Below are 22286 nucleotides of genomic sequence, written 5' to 3' on the forward strand. Positions count from 1 at the left end.
GGTGGCAGCTGCTTGGGCTGCGTGGAAAACCCTGAAAGACTGGTAGGAGCCGTGTTGAGGAGGGGTCCAGAAAGGAGCCCCCAGAGTCCATGGAATCATATTTCCAATACTGGTAACAGTATTGGGGTATGATTCTGACATGTTTGATACCAAACATGCCTTAGTTTGGAGTTACCATTATGTAGCTGGACATACATAGTTAGCTGTGTCCTGTACACGCATGAAATGGCGTCCCCGCACTCTCCAAGTCCATGGAAATGGCACTGGAGTCTGTGGTGGCACCTCTATTAGTGCAGGGGTGCCCTCACACACCGGTACTTTTGCATCCTGCCCTCTGGGCTTGGATGTCCTGCCATAAGGGTGACTTGCAGTGACTTGTAGTAAACAAGGGTGCATGCACCCTTTCACCCAGGCTACCATGGCAGGCCTGCAGAACACTTTGCATGGGCTCCCCATGAGTGACCTAATGCACGCCGTGGCCCATGGGGAGTGCCTGGTACACGTGTACCAAATACTAGGGACATACATGGGCGTACCAGTATGTCAACAGTGGGGTGAACAAGAGAGCAAGTATAGTCACTGGGGTCCTGGCTAGCAGGATCCCAGTGAACACAGTCATACACACTGACAACAGGCAGAAAATGAGGGTAACCATGCCAAGAAAGAGGGTACTTTCCTACACATGTGCAATAGGTCTTAAATATGCTTGAGTTGGCGGTATTGCCATTGTAATTCATAACTGGACTTGTCTTGCCACATAAATTGGTCAACCCTGCTTCATAATTTCGTCTTTTCTTGCCATGTAATTCCAGTGGCTCTGCATATAACTAAAGCACTTCTGTTAATCTTCTTCCTCTATCTGCAGCAAAAAATAAAAATGTTGCCATTTATCATCCTAATATAAATCTGCCACTCTAATTCCAGGAGAAGAACACTTTAACCAGCCCACCATCATAGTTGCCGGCTAACACAATTACCTCCAAAAAAAACACAAGACAGCCATGGAGGAGAAAAAACTAAAAGGGTCATCCGTACATATCAAGAGTATTCAAACAGTTATAGTGCCATAAGGTTAAGTTGGCCTGAATCATGGCTAATTGTAATAAGGAGAGATTATTAAAACATATGCTTTTATCATATAAACCTTTATCAGAAATAAACGTTTGTCATTAGACTTTAATGCTCAGAATAGCCCTTAGAGGCCACCATAACAAAATATAATTTGTAAGAAACATGGTCATGTAACCATATTGTTAGACCCTAGATGGCATAACCCCATGAAAAACAGCATTGGCATTGCCAATGGGTCTCCCCTTTGGGACCTTATAAGTGTTTTACCATGCAGCACATGGGTGCATGGTTAAACAATTGTAAGTTCCCAAAGCGAGACCTTTTGGCTATGCCAATGCTTTTTTTCATATTACATTTACAAAGTGACACGCACAAACACAATGTCAGTGAAGGGGTATCACTGTGTAGTTTGAGAAGAATTTTTTTTTTTTCTCTCACTTTGTATTTTTTCCGTTTGCTCCTAGAAGCCATTAATAATTCCCTATGTTTGTAGAGAGTACAATTGAGGTTTGTGTTGGTGGGGCGTTTGAGAGGACGGGTTTCTGCGGTGCAAACGAGTGTGTGAAAAGATCAAGGAAATCGCAAACACGGTGAGGGAGCTTGGATGACAGTAGCCCCTTTTCATGCAGGGCATGGGAAGTGCCCATGTTACAACTCGCTGAAAGAAAATTTGTCCCTTTTGAAGGTTCGTGCACGTGCTAGTTTCTTAAATGCCGTAAATACACAACTCCCAACTACCGTTGCTTACAAATGTCTATGCACGTCCAAGCTCTATAAGAAGAATGCAAATTCAATTGAATGCATTTCCAGTTTTCACAGTCGTTACTGCTGCATTCTCGGCATCTCCATAGGAGCCACAAGATAAACTATAGAAAATATGCAGCATACAGTCAACGCTCCCACATTCATTCCTATTTTCAGATATTAGCTTTTCATGAAATATGGCGCCTTTCCACGAGAAGAAAGGATAGAGGTTGGGATGAGAGGCAAAACTGAAACCGGAGAGGGAGGCGGGCCCTCACATGCTTTAACAGGAAGAAGCAGGACGTAGTGTGATGGACAGAATTTTTTTTCTTAGTGAATGCTCTCTGGATGGGATCTTGGCACGCAAAGGAGGGATATTTAGCACAATGCACCAATAAAAGTGAAGCGCTGAAGACCAGTACAACAAAGAATAAATGGCAAGCGTGGGCGTGGTTAAAGCTCTTATACCAAACACAGCTGGTCTTGCAGAGACAACTCATGCGCTGCCTAGGCTCATCCTAAAAACAGGAGAAAGTAATGCAGTGTAACTATATACTTAGCCCTGAGAAGGTGTTTTTGGGGGTAGCCGGTCTATTGCAGTGATGTTACAAAAAAGGCCTTTAAAACTAAACTTCTCCCAGCTGCAAAACAAAAATTCTAGCCAAGAGAAAGGTAAAAAGATACTGAATATTGGTAGTGGTTTTATTGTGGGGTCCCCACTAACCTATTGTGGGGACCCAGAGATGATGTAGATGGAGCGTTTTGAAGGTGATCCTGTTGTCGTAAGATCACCACTGTCCGAGTTATGAGTAGAAATGTTTTGTAAAAGTAATGCCCTGCAAAGCATTATGGCATGAGTTTTTGTGCTACAATTATTATATTATGAGGACTGCAATGCCCAGAACAGCCATTGGAGACCCCATAATAAAAATAGCATTTGGAAGAAACTTGGTCATTTAACTATAGTCAGTCTTAGAGAGCATAACCACATGAAAAATGAATGGGAGAAAGTAGTGTAACTATATATGAAGCTCCTAGATTGTGTAGTTCATTACACATTTTCAAGGCTAGCAGGCCCATTGCAACAATATTACAAACAAGGCCCATAAAACATAACTTCTCCCAGCTTTAAAACAAAAGTTCCAGCCATGAGGGAGCTCAAAAAGACACTGAATGGTGGGAGAGGTTATTATTTTGGAGTCCCCACTAACATAGTGTGGGGACCCAGTGATGATGTAGACAGAATGAGCACATTGTGGTCAATGTTTTGAAGGTGGCCATTGTCCTAGAACCACCACAGGCAAAGGTATGAGCAAAAATGTTTTGTAAAAGAAATGCCCTGCAAAGCATTATGGGGAAAGTTTCCGTGCCACAAATATTTTAGAATGTTGATATGACTGTAATGTTTCTAACATCCACTAGAGGACACCACAATGAAAATAGCATTTGTAAGAAACATGGTCATTTAATTATATAGTTAGCCCCCTGAGGGCATAACAACACAAAACAAATGACAATAAGTAATGTAGTGTAACCATATATTTAGCCTCCACAGGGCGTAGTGAATTAGACATTTTCAGGGGTAGCATACCTATAGCAATGATATTACAAATAAGTCCCATAAAACATAACTTCTCCCAGTTGTAAAACAAAAGTTCCAGCCATGAGAGTGCTTAAAAAGACACTAAATGGTGGGAGGGCTTATTATTTTGGGGTCCCCACTAACCTAGTGTGGGGACCCAGATGTGATGTAGATGGAGCACATTGTTGTGAATGTTTTGGAGGTGGTTGTAGGATCACCACAGGCTGAGTTATGAGCAAAAATGTTTTGTAAACGTAATGACCTGCAAAGCATTATGGGGTTGAGTTTCCCAGAGTACACTGAATATTTAAGTATCTGATGTGCCGCTGTGCTAGGAGAGCAGCTTTCACTTTGAGGATTTTTGTTTTACATGAAGCATTTACCAATTTCAAGTGTTTTAAAGGGAGAGCCACAAGAAATTACTCTGATTAGGTAACTGAACAATGTGATTAGTGCTCTCCAGAACTGCCAGTCAAGCTCACGCTATTGTGCCTGTTCACACTGTGGTGGCCATGGCCGTCATGCAGCACGAATGGGAGAGACTAAAGAAAAAAATAGTTCACGCATGCTGAAGTATATTTGCAAATCGTGCAATAATCCATGTAACTGGGGCGGTCTGTGAGGTGTGACAAACAGCCTCGAGGTGGGACAAACTTAAAGATTTTACCAATGACATCAAGTGATTTTTGAAAGGCAAGCCCAGGAACGAATGAAAGTTATGGGTGTGGTTAAAAGCTCACAATACTTCAAACAGATCCGTTATTGCACGCTCGACCTAAACGGGTTACTCAAAATAGCCAGCTCTCAAAGTAGCTCAGCATGTGCTCTTAACTTAGTTACTGAAGAGCTTGTGCCTTTTCCTTTTTTTATGTCCCTTTCCTATATTTTTCCCTTCCCAAATGCCCATACTCTCCTTCACCCTAATCTTGAGCATTGCAACAGCAACCGTGATTTATATAGGGCCAGCATGTTCTGCAACTGCATATCCAACCTAGTGTGACCACCTTTTGCCAAGTCGAATTCTTGATGGTCACTGAGAAAATTCTTGACTAGGTCAATTTTAAGGTTGGGCATTCTGGACAAAGTACCAGTTTTATGGGCATGATATAAAATGCAACATCTGTGTAAAACTATCAAAATGAACAGAAGGCAGAATGATTTGAGTTTAAAGGATATATTTTACAGTACAATTATCTAAATGTATTAGTTATCCGTCAATAGGTTTTAATGACCGATCTAGGTGGCAACCCTTGTTTTACTGCAATAATTCAGTGCTTCGCACAGCTGAAAATGCAGAAGTGGATGGGTGGAATGCTTGCCCAAGCATTTGGTAATCTCTGAAATCATTTATTATCTTTCCAGCAATCACATTTGTGTGTTCTGGAAGAGCCTCATGCTCACTGTGCTGCAGGACTCAAGCCATTCCTCATTAATGAGCTCAGAACCGTTTTAGGGGCTGTTTGTGGTTCCGTTCAGAGGCAACCTGGCTTCACCCTTTGGGCTGTATTGTTTGGGGAGGGAAGATGTAAATGAATGCAGCTTGTAAGGAAATGCATCTTTTTGTATGGTTGCCACGAAGTTTTTATGCTGCTGCTGCTGCTTGTTTTTCGACTCGGCGCACTGAGGCCTGCTAACCAGACCACAATGTCCTGACCCTAAAAGTGTGTGTCGAATTGGCTGTAGCCATTTGAAAATGTCTAACTTACCTTTAAGTCGCTAATAAATTGGAACCCTGTACCGAGGGCATGTAAGTTAGAGGGTTACCCCAGGGCTTTTAGCACTGATTGTGCCACTGTGGAATCTCCCCTAAGTAAAACGGGTCCCCCAGTCTGGCACTGCAGACTGGTAGAGCAGTTGTGCACTACTAGCTAACTTTGCCATTGCAACCAATGGTAAAGCCACAACTTTCCCAGGATGTGTGTAAAAAAAAAAAAAAAACTCTGGCAGACTTACTGAGCCCTAAAGGTAGGGTGCAACATATGGCACATGAGGACATATAGTTTACATGTCTTGGAAGTGAAACACAAGAAACTACAGTTTTACTGTGGAAAGACTTGGTTGCCCAATTGGTGATTGCAAGATTAACAAGCGGACCCCCTCAATTGTGCTAACTTGGCGATGCGACCAAAGTGGGCATTCCGAGTTATCAAACAACTCCTTACATTAGGGCCGACTTGTATCTCAAGTCGAAAGTAATCTAACTTGCAGTGGTCTACAGCTTTACCAAAGTTGCCTGTTTGTAGCCTTTAAAATGCTTGACCTTCCCTGGCACACATTGGACCTGCTCAAAGAGACTACTTTCTGCCCTGTTTGAGATGTAAACGACTCTTAGGAAGGGGAACAATGAAGGATTGTAGGCCAGGAAAGTGTTGCCTCCCTCCTACAGAAAGCCACTTAGGTGTTAGCCGCAAAAGACAGGCTTCAATGATGAAGCTGCCTGTGAAGAGCAGATGTGATTCACCAGGGTGGAATGCCCTAATTTTGAGATACAGGTTGGCACAGGAAGCAGAGGAGAAACTAGTTGCTAGACCTGTTACCCCAGGGGCAAGCAGCCCTGAGGTATTCACCTCCCGGGGGTGGGCTAGTAAGGTCTGTACATCAGAAGTAGGTCTTGCCATCTTGGGAGTGGGCAGAATGGTGAATTCTGGTATAGCCAGATGCCACACTCCACAGGAAGTGGTCACTATGTGGGAGGGACATGGAAGCCCTTTGGCCAACACTTGCTTTCTGCCCTGAGTGCACTTTCTGGGAATAAAGGGAGAATCCCTGGCACCCAGACCTCAGATCTTGACTAGCTTGGAAGGACTGCCCTGCTGCAACGAGGGACCAGCTAAGAGAGTTTGCACCGATGAGGGCTGCACCTGGTGGCAAGCATAAAGAGGACTGTTAGTTGTGTTCTGCACAAAGAGAAGCAGCCTCCAGAGCCCAGTCAAGCCTAGAACACATCAAGGGCTGGCTGAGTGGTCCCCTGCTTTGCAGCACAGGAACACAGCAGCTAATGAAGCCTACTGGGGCAAGTTGGTGGCCTAAAGTTTTCAAGCCACTACCACCATTGCCGTGCAGCATAGAGGGCCAAGACCCAATGCAGAGTTGCATCCAATTTCATTGAGTCAAGGGAGTGCTTTTGGGGAGCCAGGAAGGATTGAGCTGTGACGGCGACAGTGGGCAACTGGATTTGGCCCCAGACTGGACAGGGCTTTGTGGGACGTGGACCTTGTAACTAAGCCTCCCCCCACCACCATATTCATGCACTGAGGAATCCTTGCTGGAAGACCCACGTTGCTTCTGCAGCATCCTTAGAGAGCACCTTTAGCATCTTTTATCCTTTGCATCAGGACCACTCCATAGTAATCCATTTCAACGTGGATAAAATGCCTGCAAGTGTTGAAGGACTGATTATCCTGTGAAAGTAACTTTGCTGGAGTTGGTAGTCCCAAGTACTTCTAAGCAACCCCATTGACACTTAGGAACGTTCATAGAAACGAAGTAAGTGTCCAGCTGATTGACTTGTACATTGTTTGTTAGCAGTTGAGAAAAACTGCACTGATTATTGCTTGTAAAATATATACATGCAGTGTCCTCCGGTGGATCTTGTTATAGTGCCTAAATTCTTCTAAAATTACAACTGTTTGCTGTAAATCGGTGATGGATTTCTTGAGTGTTGTTAATTTCTTCTTCCATTGTTTTGGGGCTGTTTAAATGCTTTATACTTATTCCTCTGTATAGGCTTTGCTACTCAATGTTACACCTACCCCGTATTGAGCTGAGTGTTTGGCAAAGGTTTCTAAAGGGCATTGTTAAGTGTATTTCACAGTGAGGTTGCTCTACCACACCATATAATACAACCAATTTCCTCACACAGCCTAAGCAGTTGCCAGTGGCTGAGACTTTTTAACTATTCCACTCATCACCTTTGTGTGTTACACCTTAATTTAGGGTCTGAGGAATAATGGTCTCACCTTTTAAGAACCATAAATTCCTGACAGATGAAGTCCTTAATGGACAATTAAATGTTTTAAAGACAGAACTCCTAAATAATGAGCTGTCCTTGTAAAATAAGAAATCAACCTCCTCATATTGAGGGCTGCATTAATGTTTGATATGAACAGTTAGATATGCGTATTGATGCCTGGCTAAATGTGATACCTGCACTTGTGCCTCCTGTTAAGAGTTGAGGCAGATGAATGTGTGTCCTGCGGCGTGCACCCATCCAAATCTAGAGCTCTTCGATGGTTTTCTGAGACCCACGAGTGCTTATCTTCTGGGTCGAAGCTTTGCTGAAGACATCTTGGAGACTTTCTGAGAGCTTCCCTGGGTGTGAATTCCGCCCACTGTTTACCATTGGCCTTGTGGTTTGTAACTCATATTTTCTGGCTTTGTATTTGCTGGCTTTATTTGTTTTTGCTGTCCTGTGTGTTACTCTCCCAAGGAGCAAAGCCTTTTCACACTACCCCTCCTTTTGTTCTTCTATGAGTGCTCATTTTGTAAACAAGCCGGTTCACATTTTCTGTGCATTTAAAGAGAGAGGATAGGTGTCCGTCTGTCTTCTGGGGGAGATTGGTGTTTGTTTCTTTCTCTGACTTCAAAGTGAGATGATTTGTGTGACATCCTTGCTGTATACTGGGGGGTAGCAAAGATTTGTTTTTCTTCTTTTTTTAGCACACATTTAAATGAAATATGCAAGCATTTCAGAGTGTATCAGAAATAAGAAAGCACAAATGAACATTTTTTTTTTTATCATTCTGTTTTTTTAAAGTGCTCTTATGTGCTTTAATGTGTTTAGCTGCAGCAACCCAAGGCTGAAATGATTGTCTACTAAAGATGTTATATAAGTGTGCAGGACTACCACTACCAGGATGCATTTGTGTAACTCACCAGAGCATTTAATCAAGTACTCAGTTGCCTGCAATTATTTGCTCAACCCAAGCATTTGGCCTGTCCAAGGACGAGATGTCTGAAATGCGTAAGACATGGAAAATGTGTAAAGGACTCTTTGAATGTTACTGGCTTTGCTGCTTTCCAAAATAAACTGCAACCTGTTGAGTGTGCGCTTTTGTCCAGAGGATAGCTTTGTTTTGAACATTTAAATGAACTATGCAAGTATTTCAGAACATATCAGAATTAGGAAAGCACAAATAAACTTTTTTTGGTCATTCTGAAGTGTTGGAAACAAATAATTTAATATGATAAAATTAAATCAAATCACAAGGTGATGGCGTTGCTACACACTTGTGTCAGGTGATGGTGGCGTCACACAATTATATGTGCACTGGCTAGCTTTATTAATAAAACTGTGCAAATGTAATGGTCCTCTCAATTGAAAATGTGTTGTCCGTAATGGCAGTGTACTGCCATGCATACTCCACTCTATGCCACTCCAATGTACTCTGCACCATTCCACTCTGTTCTGTACCTCTCCACTTTACTCCACTCTGACCCACTGCACTCTACTTCATTCTGCACCACTCTATGCTTCTCTACTACGCACCACTCTACCATAGGCTAATGCAGCCTACACCTCTCTACTCTACACCACTCCAGTCTAGGCCACTTCTCACTTTGACTTTGTGCCACTCTACTCTGCCACTTGACTCCAAGCCAAGGCACTCTACACAACTCCACTGTACGTCAATACACTCTGCTCTGCACCACTGATCTGTCGATGCACTCCACGCTGCTCTACACCACTAAACTCTACGACATTCTACTCTACACCATTGTATTTTGCACCACTCTTCGGCACTTACTGCCACTCTATGCTGTTCTACTCTATTCTGTGCCACGGCGCCCCTGCGTCCCTCCCGCCCCACGGCGCCCCTGCCTCCCTGCACTCCACTGCTTTCCATTCTACAATGCTTTATTGTATGCTGCTGGACTCTGCTCTTTGCCCCTCGCCACTCTATGCCACTCTGTGACTACAATGCGAGGCACACTGTACCACTCCACTCTGACACTCTTCTCCATTAAACTTCATAACAGGACACACCATCCTCTTCAGCACTGCTAACTTTTAGCCTTGCTGAACAGCAGCTATGATTGTGACCAACATGGCTAAAACCCATTGGCAAAGCCAATTGCAGTTGCATAGGCAAGACTTCTTGGCTTTGCTAAAGCCTGTTTTTTCTACATGTCTTGCAAGGTGCACCAAGAGAACTAATTATAGATCAGTGTACTTTTTTCCCATATTGCACATCTTTGCAGAGCTCTTCCAAAGGGATCAGATCTTGATTTCTTGTGTGTAACAACTTGACATGGCTGTGGTTATTGCTTTGCCCTTCATCAGTGTTATTCCTTGTTTCCAGTCCTGTACCCTACAAACTTGCTTCTCTTTAGAAATAGTGGGGCTACTGTATGCTGAGCCGCCTCGTTTATTTTGTTTGGTAAATTGTGAAAGTTACAGCTATCAATTTCTCTTTGAGCACAGCCAAGGAATTTATTCAAATGGAGCACACTTTTGTTTTTACTGATTGTTCAATCACAATCCACACACATCATGGAAATTGTTCATACACTAATTCTGCTGAACACAGTTGCTACATGAATCACTCATTTATTTATTTTGCATTTGCTATTAGGTTCTTACCCCTCCCCCAAGGCAGGAGCCACATTGGTTGTGTACAAGGAGCTATTGGTGCTATTCGGAGGTTGGACGAGGCCCAGCCCCTATCCACTGCATCAACCTGAAAGGTTCTTTGACGAAATTCATACTTACTCGCCTTCCAAAAACTGGTAAGAGAAACTAGAAATAAACCTTCTGGTATTCCTGAATTTGAATAAGTTGCAGGTGTCTCTGTCTTATCACATGCATCTACTAATTATAGGTCAATTGCTGGGTTTCTGTAGAAGGGCTACTGCGTCTCTGTGTGTTGCTTTTCCTCAAGTTTAAAAAAAATAAAAATTATAGCTGTATTTCATTAGTAATGTTTGATGGAGGACTTCCCCAAAACAGCTGAACACTCTTCCTTGCCCCTAAAAGGAGCACCTCTCTCTCACTTTTGGCTGACTTAAGTAATCTTTCATGCTCCTTCTTAGCATCCTTCCTGCGTATCTCAACTCATCAATTTGTTCATGGATCTTTTATCCTACCTCTGCCTTCCACACAAAGGCTTCACATAATGAGTGAGAATGAATCATGAACCTGTTTAGTGATGTATTTCATGGTTTCCATGTTTTTCTTCACCATTCAAACACCAGTAAGCTCTAGACCTCAAGCAGCCTGTTCTGAAGCGGTCTCTTTCCTCAGTCACTAATTTTCAGTCTTAAGCCAAGCTTAGTATTTTCTGACTTTTTGTTGTCCTTCAATGCCTCATTGCGCTCCCTGGAGGAGTTATATTTATTTTTGCTGTATAAGCTGTTTTCACTTTGGGAATGCTTGACTGTTTACTCATATTGTTCAGTTTGTTTATCATCAAATTCTAAAGTCAAAAAATGGTTATTGATATGGATCTCATCTTTCAGGTGGAACTGCATTGTTACGACCCATGGGCCACCTCCTATGGCAGGGCACTCCTCTTGCGTAATTGGTGACAAAATGATCGTCTTTGGGGGCTCCTTAGGATCAAGACAGATGTAAGTTTGTGGCCTATAATGCTTTTTCTGTGAGGGGTGATCAGCTCTTTGTAGGCAGAAAAACGTTACAAGCAGTCAGTAACACATGTTCTCGGATTTGTTTTCATTTGTTATTCTAAGACTGGTAGTGCTATTGTGCTAATGCATGTGATGTTCCTCTGAAGCCCCTAGCAGCGATCACTGTAGTACAATACCAAATAAGGGGAGAGATTGGCTAGATGCAGCAAGTGTTTAGAATATTCATTCAGTGCTGTAGGGTTGAGCACTGCTACAGCCATTGCATATGTTCTTGTGCTGTAGAATCTGCAAAATTACAGCACTGCCTTTTCCTTAAGGCAAAAAGGTATTGTAGCTAAAAGGACACATTTTGGATTGGATATTTTCCCCCATATCAATAAATGAAAGGAAAAGGAGACAAGGCATGTCTTATAAGTGGTCTTTAAGAGAGAAAGCAACAATTAATCAAGGTAACAAGACCTTTAAAATATGCTTTTTATACAAAGGAGCAGGTGTTGTTTATCTTCCATAAAGCTGTTCTTTGAGGTGCCTTTTAAGGGAGGTTTTTGGGGGTGGGAGGGATGGGGGATGCACAAGTTTGATTCAGGCCAAAGGGGGTTCTGCCAAGGCTTTGGTGACTGATGTAGAGAGTGGTTTGTGTGCAGGTTACACACAAGTTGTGGGTAGATAATTTGGAAACTGGGATGGATAGGAACATGACACAGAAATTGAGATGGCAAGTGAAATGAAAAACTGGGCAGTATGAAGCGGAAACATGGGTGATATAGGGGATTTGGGAAGGAGAGACACGTGGTGGCAGAGAGATGTTGATAATGGACGGTGATCAGCATAAACTCTTGTATACTGCCTAGTGGGCTGAGCGGAAGTACTGGAAGGGCTGTAAAGTAATGGCTAGTGGTACTTGATTTTAGAGAGGTGGCCTATTAGGTTTAATATTAAGTAACACAGATGCCAGTGGAAGTATGAGGATTGTGGACAGTGGATAAAGGATGGCTTTTAGATGGACGTTAGAGTGGGATAGGGAGATGTAGGGGCACAAGTGATGTGGCAGTGAAAAGAGTGTGGGATAGTGCAAGGTGGTGAGCGCATAAGGAGATGCATGCTTAACTGTTTAGTAGGTCAAGTCACTGCACACTGGCACTGGAAGTCAAATGGCATTATTCAGAGGTGCTGAAGATGGGGTTTAGTTGAAGCAAGTGTTCTTTTTTTGAGCTTTGATATTTTGGTGTATTATCAAGGGTTGGCAGGAGATACTAGTGCTTAGATCAGGCCTGGTTGAGCAAATTTGAGGACAGGGTGATACAGTGTTGAACGGTGGGCAATAGTGGGTGCTGTTGGGTGCATAAAAGATGTTGAAACTTTATGGCTGTGGGTGAGGAACAAAAGCTGTGTACTAGGGTGGTACACTAAAATATACAACAAAGTGCTGGATGAAATGCTTGAATTAATCTCATCCAATGGTTTACTCATCTGTATCCCAGTCCCTCGATATTTTGCACACCATGCCACCTCAGCACCAAGCCATATACAAATCAGTATTGATCCTGCTCCAGTGGGGAACAGTCCAGCCAGAACTTCCAGGTCAGATACTCTGTGAACCAGAATATTAGCAAACGAAGATGGCATGGTAGGTGGAAAAACTATGGATTGCCGTTGGCTGAGATTAATTCAAGCATTCCATTCATCACCTTGTTTTTTGATGAAGCTTGAAGTATGAAAGATATTCCCAGACTTGGGTCCCGTTTTTGCTGTGCCACTGGAACCAAGCTATATCTGGCTGATGATCCCTAATAAGGGCAAAACGTGTCATATGTTGCTTGTGTTCCAGTTCAGGAAGGGCCTGGCAGTTTGGCATTTTGTACACTGAGTGCTAGGAAAAAAACAAACTGTTGACAGAGTGAGTTACTTTTCTCTGTTGCAAATTTCTTTCTAGCTATATTTCATTGCTCACTTAAGTGCACTGAAAGTTGGTTATGTATTTGCTCTACACTGTTGTGAAGGGACCTCGTTGCATTAAATGACAATATTCTAATCCGTGTTCTAGGTAGGAATTACATTGAATTGTATCACGCGGGCTGAATATATTTTATAGCTGTAATTGAAACCCTAGCTGTAGGACTCAACATTTATTGGTACCTAGATGAGCAATCATATCCTGAGTGCTGTCGATGGATGCAAGACATTCCGTTTGGCCACTTAAATCGATGTAAAATATTGACATTTAACAGTAATTTTACAAACTATCTTACACTTTACAATGGTATTAATTGCCACTAGGTCTTAATTGTCTCGTTATTGCCTGGTGACAATTAGGAAGAAAACTCTTATGCAATCTAGTTTCTGTGTCGTAAGTGTTTGAAATTTTGGGAATCGTTCAGTCAGATGGTGGCTGTATAAAAATTGATCTACTTGTGTGCCTTGAATATGTCCTCTGTGAGCACGGCATCGGCTGAAGGAGTGATTGATAAATCTGCATGCATCCGTTACAGATAAGGGAGTGAGAGTTGAGTTATGCGGACAAACAGTGGGAAGCCTTTTTTTTTTTTTTTTTTTTTTTTTTTTTTTTTTTACAAGGTTCTCTTTGGCACTAATTTCCTGAAAACAGTGTAAAAAAACCTCAGAAGGGTTCCTACTTGGTAGTCTGGATTTGACCCTTTACTTACTGATATGTTTTTTTTATGCAGGAGTAACGATGTGTGGGTCCTGGATCTGGAGCACTGGGCATGGTCGAAGCCGAACATTTCTGGTTCTGGCCCTCACCCACGTGGAGGACAGTCTCAGGTAAGCAGCATGAATGTATTTGAAGGTACTAGTTTCTAGGTGATGAAAGCTAGGGAGATGGGTAGAGCAGCCTTGTTTGCATGGACAAGAAACAGTGCTCCAGCTCTGCCTAGGAGAGAATATTTTCAGTTTGACTGTCATGCAAGATAGACTTGGACTTAGCTTGTTGAATTTAGTAACTTTCATTTTCATTGTTTTTTTTTCTCCAGTTTGTGGCGTCTGGTGGCGGCAGTGCTCTAAAATGTTGCTCATAATCTCCACAAATTGGAACAGTTACTTTTCAATTCCTTGTTGATGGAAGCGTTTAAAAGGTTAATGGTGCAGATCATTTGCACTAACGAATAGCAAAGCCACTCCATCTTAAACCCTGGCACTATATTTTGGTTCCAGATGCCTTTGAAATGAAGAGTGCTAAGCAACCAATATTTTGTATCTTGTTTTCATATTTCATCAGTTTGGGACTTAACTTTCCCTCAGACCAGTACAATAACCATTAGCGTTTTTGCCACACCTGGCAGAAGATGAAAAGACCAACTGTAATTGAATTAGAAGCAGAGGATATTATTATCCCATGATTAGCACAAGCAAACCAGGGTAAAATATAACTGAAATATGGCAGGACAAGGGCACTGTCCAAAATGGAGTTTTCATCCCAGGTGTAGAGGGTCTTGTGTTTGCCTTTCACAGGACAGGGCAGATGTATATTATTGACCCTTCATTTTTCTTGAACTTGAGCCTACTTGCTTGTCACTTCAACTGTTTCTGAGACTTAATTGAAAAAATCAGTAAGTGGCTATTCAACACTGTGTTAATACGTCCTAAGGTAACTTGAGGGTTTAGGAGATTATTATAGGGCACTTACCAGAAAACTAAATGCAGATAATATCTCAAATATTTGTTACTCACTAGAGTCCCTTCCCCTTGTGAGATTTTCATTAACCTTCACAAACCATCTGTAAAGAAATGGCTCCCTGTTGCAGTTACCCCCCACTTTTTGCCTGATACTGATGCTGACTTGACTGAGAAGTGTGCTGGGACCCTGGCACCCAGGTAAGTCCCTTGTAACTGGTACCCCTGGTACCAAGGGCCCTGAGGCCAGGGAAGGTCTCTAAGGGCTGCAGCATGTCTTATGCCACCCTGGGGACCCCTCACTCAGCACAGACACACTGCTTGCCAGCTTGTGTGTGCTGGTGTTGAGAAAATGACTAAGTTGACATGGCACTCCCCTCAGGGTGCCATGCCAGCCTCACACTGCCTGTGTCATAGGCAAGTCACCCCTCTTGCAGGCCTTACAGCCCTAAGGCAGGGTGCACTATACCACAGGTGAGGGCATAGGTGCATGAGCACTATGCCCCTACAGTGTCTAAGCAAAACCTTAGACATTGTAAGTGCAGGGTAGCCATAAGAGTATATGGTCTGGGAGTCTGTCAAAAACGAACTCCACAGCTCCATAATGGCTACACTGAATACTGGGAAGTTTGGTACCAAACTTCTCAGAATAATAAACCTACACTGATGCCAGTGTTGGATTTATTAATAAATGCACACAGAGGGCACTTAGAGATGCCCCCTGTATTTTACCCAATTGTTCAGTGCAGGTCTGACTGGTCTGTGCCAGCCTGCTGCTGAGAGATGAGTTTCTGACCCCATGCGGTGAGAGCCTTTGTGCTCTCTGAGGACAGAAACACCTCCCCCCTGCAGGAACTGTAACACCTAGCAGTGAGCTTCAAAGGCTCAAGCTTCGTGTTACAATGCCCCAGGGCACTCCAGCTAGTGGAGATGCCCGCCCCCTGGACACAGCCCCCACTTTTGGCGGCAAGTCCAGGAGAGATAATGAGAAAAACAAGGAGTCGTCACTGGCCAGTCAGGACAGCCCCTAAGGTGTCCTGAGCTGAGGTGACTCTGACTTTTAGAAATCCCCCAATAGGATTAGGGATGTGCCCCCCTCCCCTCAGGGAGGAGGCACAAAGAGGGTGTAGCCACCCTCAAGGACAGTAGCCATTGGCTACTGCCCTCCCAGACCTAAACACACCCCTAAATCGAGTATTTAGGGGCTCCCAGAAACCAGCAAGATAGATTGCTGCAACCTAAGAAGAAGAGGACTGCTGAGCTGAAAAGCCCTGCAGAGAAGACGGAGACACCAACTGCCTTGGCCCCTGCTCTACCGGCCTGTCTCCCCCTTTGGAAGAAAACTGCTCCAGCTGCGCTTTCCCCAGGACCAGCGACCTCTGAATCCTCAGAGGACTGCCCTGCTCTAAAAGGACCAAGAAACTCCAGAGAACAGCGGCCCTGTTCAACAAAGACTGCAACTTTGTTTCCAGAGGAGCAACTTTAAAGACCCCTGCAATTCCCGCCAGAAGCGTGAGACTTGCAACACTGCACCCGGTGACCCCGACTCGACTGGTGAAGAAACAGCTCTACAGGGAGGACCCCCAGGCGACTCAAAGACTGTGAGTAACCAAAGTTGTCCCCCCTGAGCCCCCACAGCGACGCCTGCAGAGGTAATCCCGAGGCTCCCCCTGACCGCGACTGCCTGACTCTAAGATCCCGATGCCTGGAAAAGACCCTGCACCCGCAGCCCCCAGGACCTGAAGGATCGGAACTTCAGTGCAGGAGTGACCCCCAGGAGGCCCTCTCCCTTGCCCAGGTGGTGGCTACCCCGAGGAGCCCCCACCCTTGCCTGCCTGCACCGCTGAAGAGACCCCTTGGTCTCCCATTGATTCCTATTACAAACCCGACACTTGTTTGCACACTGCACCGGCCGCCCCCGCGCTGCTGAGGGTGTACTTTCTGTGTGGACTTGTGTCCCCCCCCGGTGCCCTACAAAACCCCCCTGGTCTGCCCTCAGACGCGGGTACTTACCTGCTGGCAGACTGGAACCGGGGCACCCCCTTCTCCATTGAAGCCTATGCGTTTTGGGCACCACTTTGAACTCTGCACCTGACCGGCCCTGAGCTGCTGGTGTGGTGACTTTGGGGTTGCTCTGAACCCCCAACGGTGGGCTACCTTGGACCCCAATTTGAACCCCGCAGGTTGTTTACTTACCTGCAAGAACTAACAATAACTTACCTCCCCTAGGAACTGTGAAAATTGCACTGTCCACTTTTGAAATAGCTATATGTGTTTTATGTAAAAAGTATATATGCTATTGTGATTATTCAAAGTTCCTAAAGTACTTACCTGCAATACCTTTCAAATGAGATATTACATGTAGAATTTGAACCTGTGGTTCTTAAAATACACAAAGAAAATATATTTTTCTATACAAAAACCTATTGGCCTGGAATTGTCTGAGTGTGTGTTCCTCATTTATTGCCTGTGTGTATGTACAACAAATGCTTAACACTACTCCTTTGATAAGCCTACTGCTCGACCACACTACCACAAAATAGAGCATTAGTATTATCTCTTTTTGCCACTATCTTACCTCTAAGGGGAACCCTTGGACTCTGTGCATACTATTCCTTACTTTGAAATAGTGCATACAGAGCCAACTTCCTACACCGTCACTCTGCTGTGTCGAATCCCAGAACTCATAACCGAGATGAAAATACTCTGCAATTAATAAAAAAGCACATTTAAAGGCAGTATTTCCTTTTTGTGCTTTTTTTCCTATACTTTATTCTTTTGCTAGATCACAAACAATTCATCAGAAAATCAAAAGTGCTTAATTCGCGTGGTGACTATACTTAGTCTCCCGCCATTTAAAAATAAACTAGGAAACTGTTTCCTGTATCATATATCCTTGAGTAGAGAGAAACTGCAAACCTTTGTGATACTAGTTTGGCCAGAACATAGGTTGATGATAATTCATTTTGTATTCACCCTTTGCGTGCCCTTTTTTGTTGATGTTTAGATATGTCCTGGCCATCAAGACATGGACATCGAGAGATGCCATGAATTTAAGGTTTTCCTAGACTTTGGGACTCAGTGGATTCAAAAGACATGACATCTAAAGTACATATTGATTTAACTAGATCTTAACTTTGAAACAGCTGCGACCTCGGAGGAATCTTAACACTATGGGCTGTGACATGTCTGCTTAATAATAGTGTGTTCGATGGCATCTGTCGCTGTAGATACACATGGTATGCATGAGCTCGCCATCTGGTGTTGGGTCGGAGTGTTACAAGTTGTTTTTCTTCGAAGAAGTGTTTTCGAGTCACGGGACCGAGTGACTCCTCCTTCTGTGCTCATTGCGCATGGGCGTCGACTCCATCTTCGATTGTTTTCTTTCCGCCATCGGGTTCGGACGTGTTCCTGTCGCTCCGGGTTTCGGAACGGAAAGATAGCTGAAAACGGAAGATTTTCGACGGTATCGTTGCGATCCGGTTCGAGATAGACACATACGACGACGCGTTGAACATCGAAGCGCTTCGGTGCCCTTCGGGGTAGATTTCGGCACCCCGTCGGGGCCTAGTCGGCCCGACCGCGTGGAGGACAACGCCGATGGAACGGACCCCGTTTCGATTCTGCCCCGAATGCCACAACAAATATCCTTATACGGACCTACACTCGGTCTGTAACCTGTGCCTGTCACCCGAGCACAGCGAAGAATCCTGTGAGGCCTGTCGGGCGTTCCGGTCCCGAAAAACTCTGCGCGACCGTCGCGCGAGAAGACTGCAGATGGCGTCCACGCCAAAGGAGCGTCGACAGTTCGAGACAGAAGAGGAACAGGAGGAATTCTTTTCCATCCAGGATTCAGACTCCGACGAGCTAGACTCTACAAAAACTGTGAGTAAGACGTCGAGATCAGAACTTAAAAAAGGAAAGAAGGCCCAGGGGACGCCACTGCCAACCGGCCATGGCTCCACCCAAATGCTCGGTGACCAACAATCGGCACCGAAAAAGGCCCATTCAGTGTCGATCGTCCGACTTCGGTCGAGACACCGGCACGCAGCCTCCTCGGGACCGAGAGAGTGCTAAACAGAAGCATCGACACCGAGAGTTCGGTGTCGACACGGATCGACGCCGAGACAGTGGCGCGGAAGACCATAGAGGCCAAGAATTTTCGGCACAGAAAAAGAGGAAGGTTACCTCGGAGCCGAAAAAACAATCAACAGGGTTTTCGGAGCCGAAAAAAGCGACATCAGACCCTGTTTCAGGCTCCTATACTGAAGAGCATTCTATGTCTTCACAAATGAAGAAACATAGATTTGAACAAGAACTGCAATCCACTGACGTGGATCACACGCAAAAGCGTATCTTTATTCAGCAGGGGACTGGGAAGATCAGTACCCTTCCACCTGTCAAACGAAAGAACGCTTCAGTTTACTCCTCAGCAACAAACAGCACAAAAGGTAACACCTCCTCCCTCGCCTCCACCTGTAACTCCGGCTTCACCAACTTACACCCGTCACATTCGCCAGCTCACACCGCCATGAGCCACGATAACCAAGATCAGGATGCGTGGGACTTGTACGACGCACCAGTGTCTGATAACAGCCCAGACACATACCCAACTAGGCCATCACCACCGGAAGACAGCACAGCCTACTCACAAGTGGTGGCTAGAGCAGCACTATTCCATAATGTGGAACTACACTCGGAACAAGTAGAGGATGATTTTTTATTTAACACCCTCTCTTCAACCCACAGCTCCTACCAAAGCCTGCCGATGCTCCCAGGCATGCTACGCCATGCAAAGGACATTTTCAAGGAGCCAGTTAAAAGTAGGGCAGTGACGCCTAGGGTGGACAAAAAGTATAAGGCGCCTCCTACGGACCCTGTATTCATCACCTCTCAGCTGCAACCAGATTCTGTGGTGGTAGGGGCTGCCAGAAAACGGGCAAATTCACACACTTCTGGGGATGCACCTCCCCCAGATAATGAAAGCAGGAAGTTCGATGCAGCCGGGAAGAGGGTTGCTGTCCAAGCAGCAAACCAGTGGCACATCGCAAATTCACAAGCGCTGCTAGCGCGATACGACAGAGCCCACTGGGATGAGATGCAGCATCTCATTGAACATCTCCCAAAAGATCTGCAAAAAAGAGCAAAACAGGTTGTTGAGGAGGGTCAAAACATTTCCAACAATCAAATACGCTCCTCCATGGATGCAGCAGACACGGCCGCAAGGACCATTAATACGTCGGTTACCATCCGTAGGCACGCATGGCTCAGAACGTCTGGATTCAAGCCAGAAATTCAGCAGGCAGTGCTTAACATGCCAGTAAACGAAAAACTTCTGTTCGGTCCGGAGGTCGACACAGCCATAGGAAAGCTCAAGAAGGACACTGACACTGCCAAGGCCATGGGCGCACTCTACTCCCCGCAGAGCAGAGGATCTTATAACACCTTCCGCAAAACACCTTTTAGAGGAGGGTTTCGGGGTCAGGCCACACAAGCTAGCACCTCACAGTCCGCACCGCCCACCTACCAGGGACAGTACAGGGGAGGTTTTCGGGGCCAGTATAGAGGGGGGCAATTCCCTAGGAATAGGGGAAGATTTCAAAGCCCCAAAACCACTACCAACAAGCAGTGACTCACACGTCACTCACCCCTCCCACACAACACCAGTGGGGGGGAGGATACGTCAATATTACGAAGCATGGGACAAAATAACTACAGACACATGGGTCCTAGCAATTATCCAACATGGTTATTGCATAGAATTCCTGCAATTCACTCCAGACATACCACCAAAATCACAAAATTTATCAAAATACCATTCACAGCTTCTAGAGATAGAATTTCAAGCACTACTGCAAAAAAAATGCAATAGAATTAGTACCAAGCACACAAATAAACACAGGAGTTTATTCACTGTACTTCTTGATACCAAAAAAGGACGAAACACTGAGACCAATTCTAGACCTCAGAGTAGTAAACACATTCATCAAATCAGACCACTTTCACATGGTCACACTACAAGAAGTGTTACCATTGCTCAAAAAACACAACTACATGACAACCCTAGACCTCAAGGACGCATATTTCCATATACCAATACATCAATCACACAGGAAATATCTAAGGTTTGTATTCAAAGGAATACATTACCAATTCAAAGTATTGCCTTTTGGTTTAACAACCGCTCCAAGAGTATTCACAAAATGCCTAGCAGTAGTCGCTGCACACATCAGAAGGCAGCAAATACATGTGTTCCCGTATCTAGACGACTGGCTAATCAAAACCAGTTCGCTCACACAATGCTCAAACCACACAAATCAAGTCATACAAACCCTCTACAAACTAGGGTTCACCGTCAACTTTGCAAAATCAAACATTCTGCCAAGCAAAGTACAGCAATATCTAGGAGCCATAATAGACACGACAAAAGGAGTAGCAACGCCAACTCCACAAAGGATCCACAATTTCAACAGAGTCATTCAACACATGTCTCCAAACCAAACCAAACAATACAAGCAAGAACAATACTACAGCTCCTAGGCATGATGTCCTCATGCATAGCCATTGTCCCAAACGCAAGACTGCACATGAGACCCTTACAACAGTGCCTAGCCTCACAGTGGTCTCAAGCACAGGGTCACTTTCTAGATCTGGTGTTGCTAGACCGCCAAACTTACCTCTCGCTTTTATGGTGGAACAGTATAAATTTAAACATAGGGCGGCCTTTCCAAGACCCAGTGCCACAGTACGTAATAACAACAGATGCTTCCATGACAGGGTGGGGAGCACATCTCAATCAACACAACATAAGAGGACAATGGAACATACATCAAACAAAACTGCATATAAATCATCTAGAATTATTAGCAGTTTTTCAAGCACTAAAAGCTTTCCAACCAATCATAACCCACAAATACATCCTTGTCAAAACAGACAACATGACAACGATGTATTATCTAAACAAACAAGGAGGAACACATTCAACGCAGTTAAGCTTGTTAGCTCAAAAAATATGGAAGTGGGCAATCCACCATCAAATTGGTCTAATAGCACAGTTTATTCCGGGGATCCAGAATCAGCTGGCAGACAATCTCTCTCGAGATCACCAGCAAGTCCACGAATGGGAAATCCACCCACAGATTCTGAACACCTACTTCACACTCTGGGGAACACCACAAATAGACTTATTTGCAACAAAAGAGAACGCAAAATGCCAAAACTTCGCGTCCAGATACCCACACAAGCAATCCCAAGGCAATGCCCTATGGATGAACTGGTCAGGAATATTTGCTTACGCTTTTCCTCCTCTCCCTCTCCTTCCTTACCTAGTAAACAAATTGAGTCAAAACAAACTCAAACTCATTTTAATAGCACCAACTTGGGCAAGACAACCCTGGTACACAACACTGCTAGATCTGTCTGTAGTACCACACATCAAACTGCCCAACAAACCAGATCTGTTAACGCAACACAACCAACAGATCAGACACCCGGACCCAGCATCGCTGAATCTAGCAATCTGGCTCCTGAAATCCTAGAATTCGGACACTTACAACTTAGCCAAGAGTGTATGGAAGTCATAAAGCAGGCCAGAAGGCCATCCACTAGACACTGCTACGCAAGTAAGTGGAAAAGATTTGTTTGGTACTGCCATCATAATCAGATACAACCA

At 44.4% G+C, this 22286-nt stretch overlaps 1 protein-coding gene across 3 annotated transcripts in view; it reads left to right on the forward strand.

Moving 5' to 3' along the window:
* FBXO42 (F-box protein 42) overlaps window positions 1-22286 on the forward strand; it is a 297111-nt gene that overhangs the window by 94063 nt on the left and 180762 nt on the right. For all 3 annotated transcript variants that reach the window (XM_069240722.1, XM_069240723.1, XM_069240724.1), the window contains 3 exons: window positions 9973-10126; window positions 10856-10966; window positions 13669-13765. In XM_069240722.1, the coding sequence (XP_069096823.1) occupies window positions 9973-10126; window positions 10856-10966; window positions 13669-13765 (362 nt within the window). The remainder of the gene's footprint in view (window positions 1-9972; window positions 10127-10855; window positions 10967-13668; window positions 13766-22286) is intronic.

This window comes from Pleurodeles waltl, chromosome 6 (assembly GCF_031143425.1).
Source record: "Pleurodeles waltl isolate 20211129_DDA chromosome 6, aPleWal1.hap1.20221129, whole genome shotgun sequence".
Classification (NCBI taxonomy): Eukaryota; Metazoa; Chordata; class Amphibia; order Caudata; family Salamandridae; genus Pleurodeles; species Pleurodeles waltl.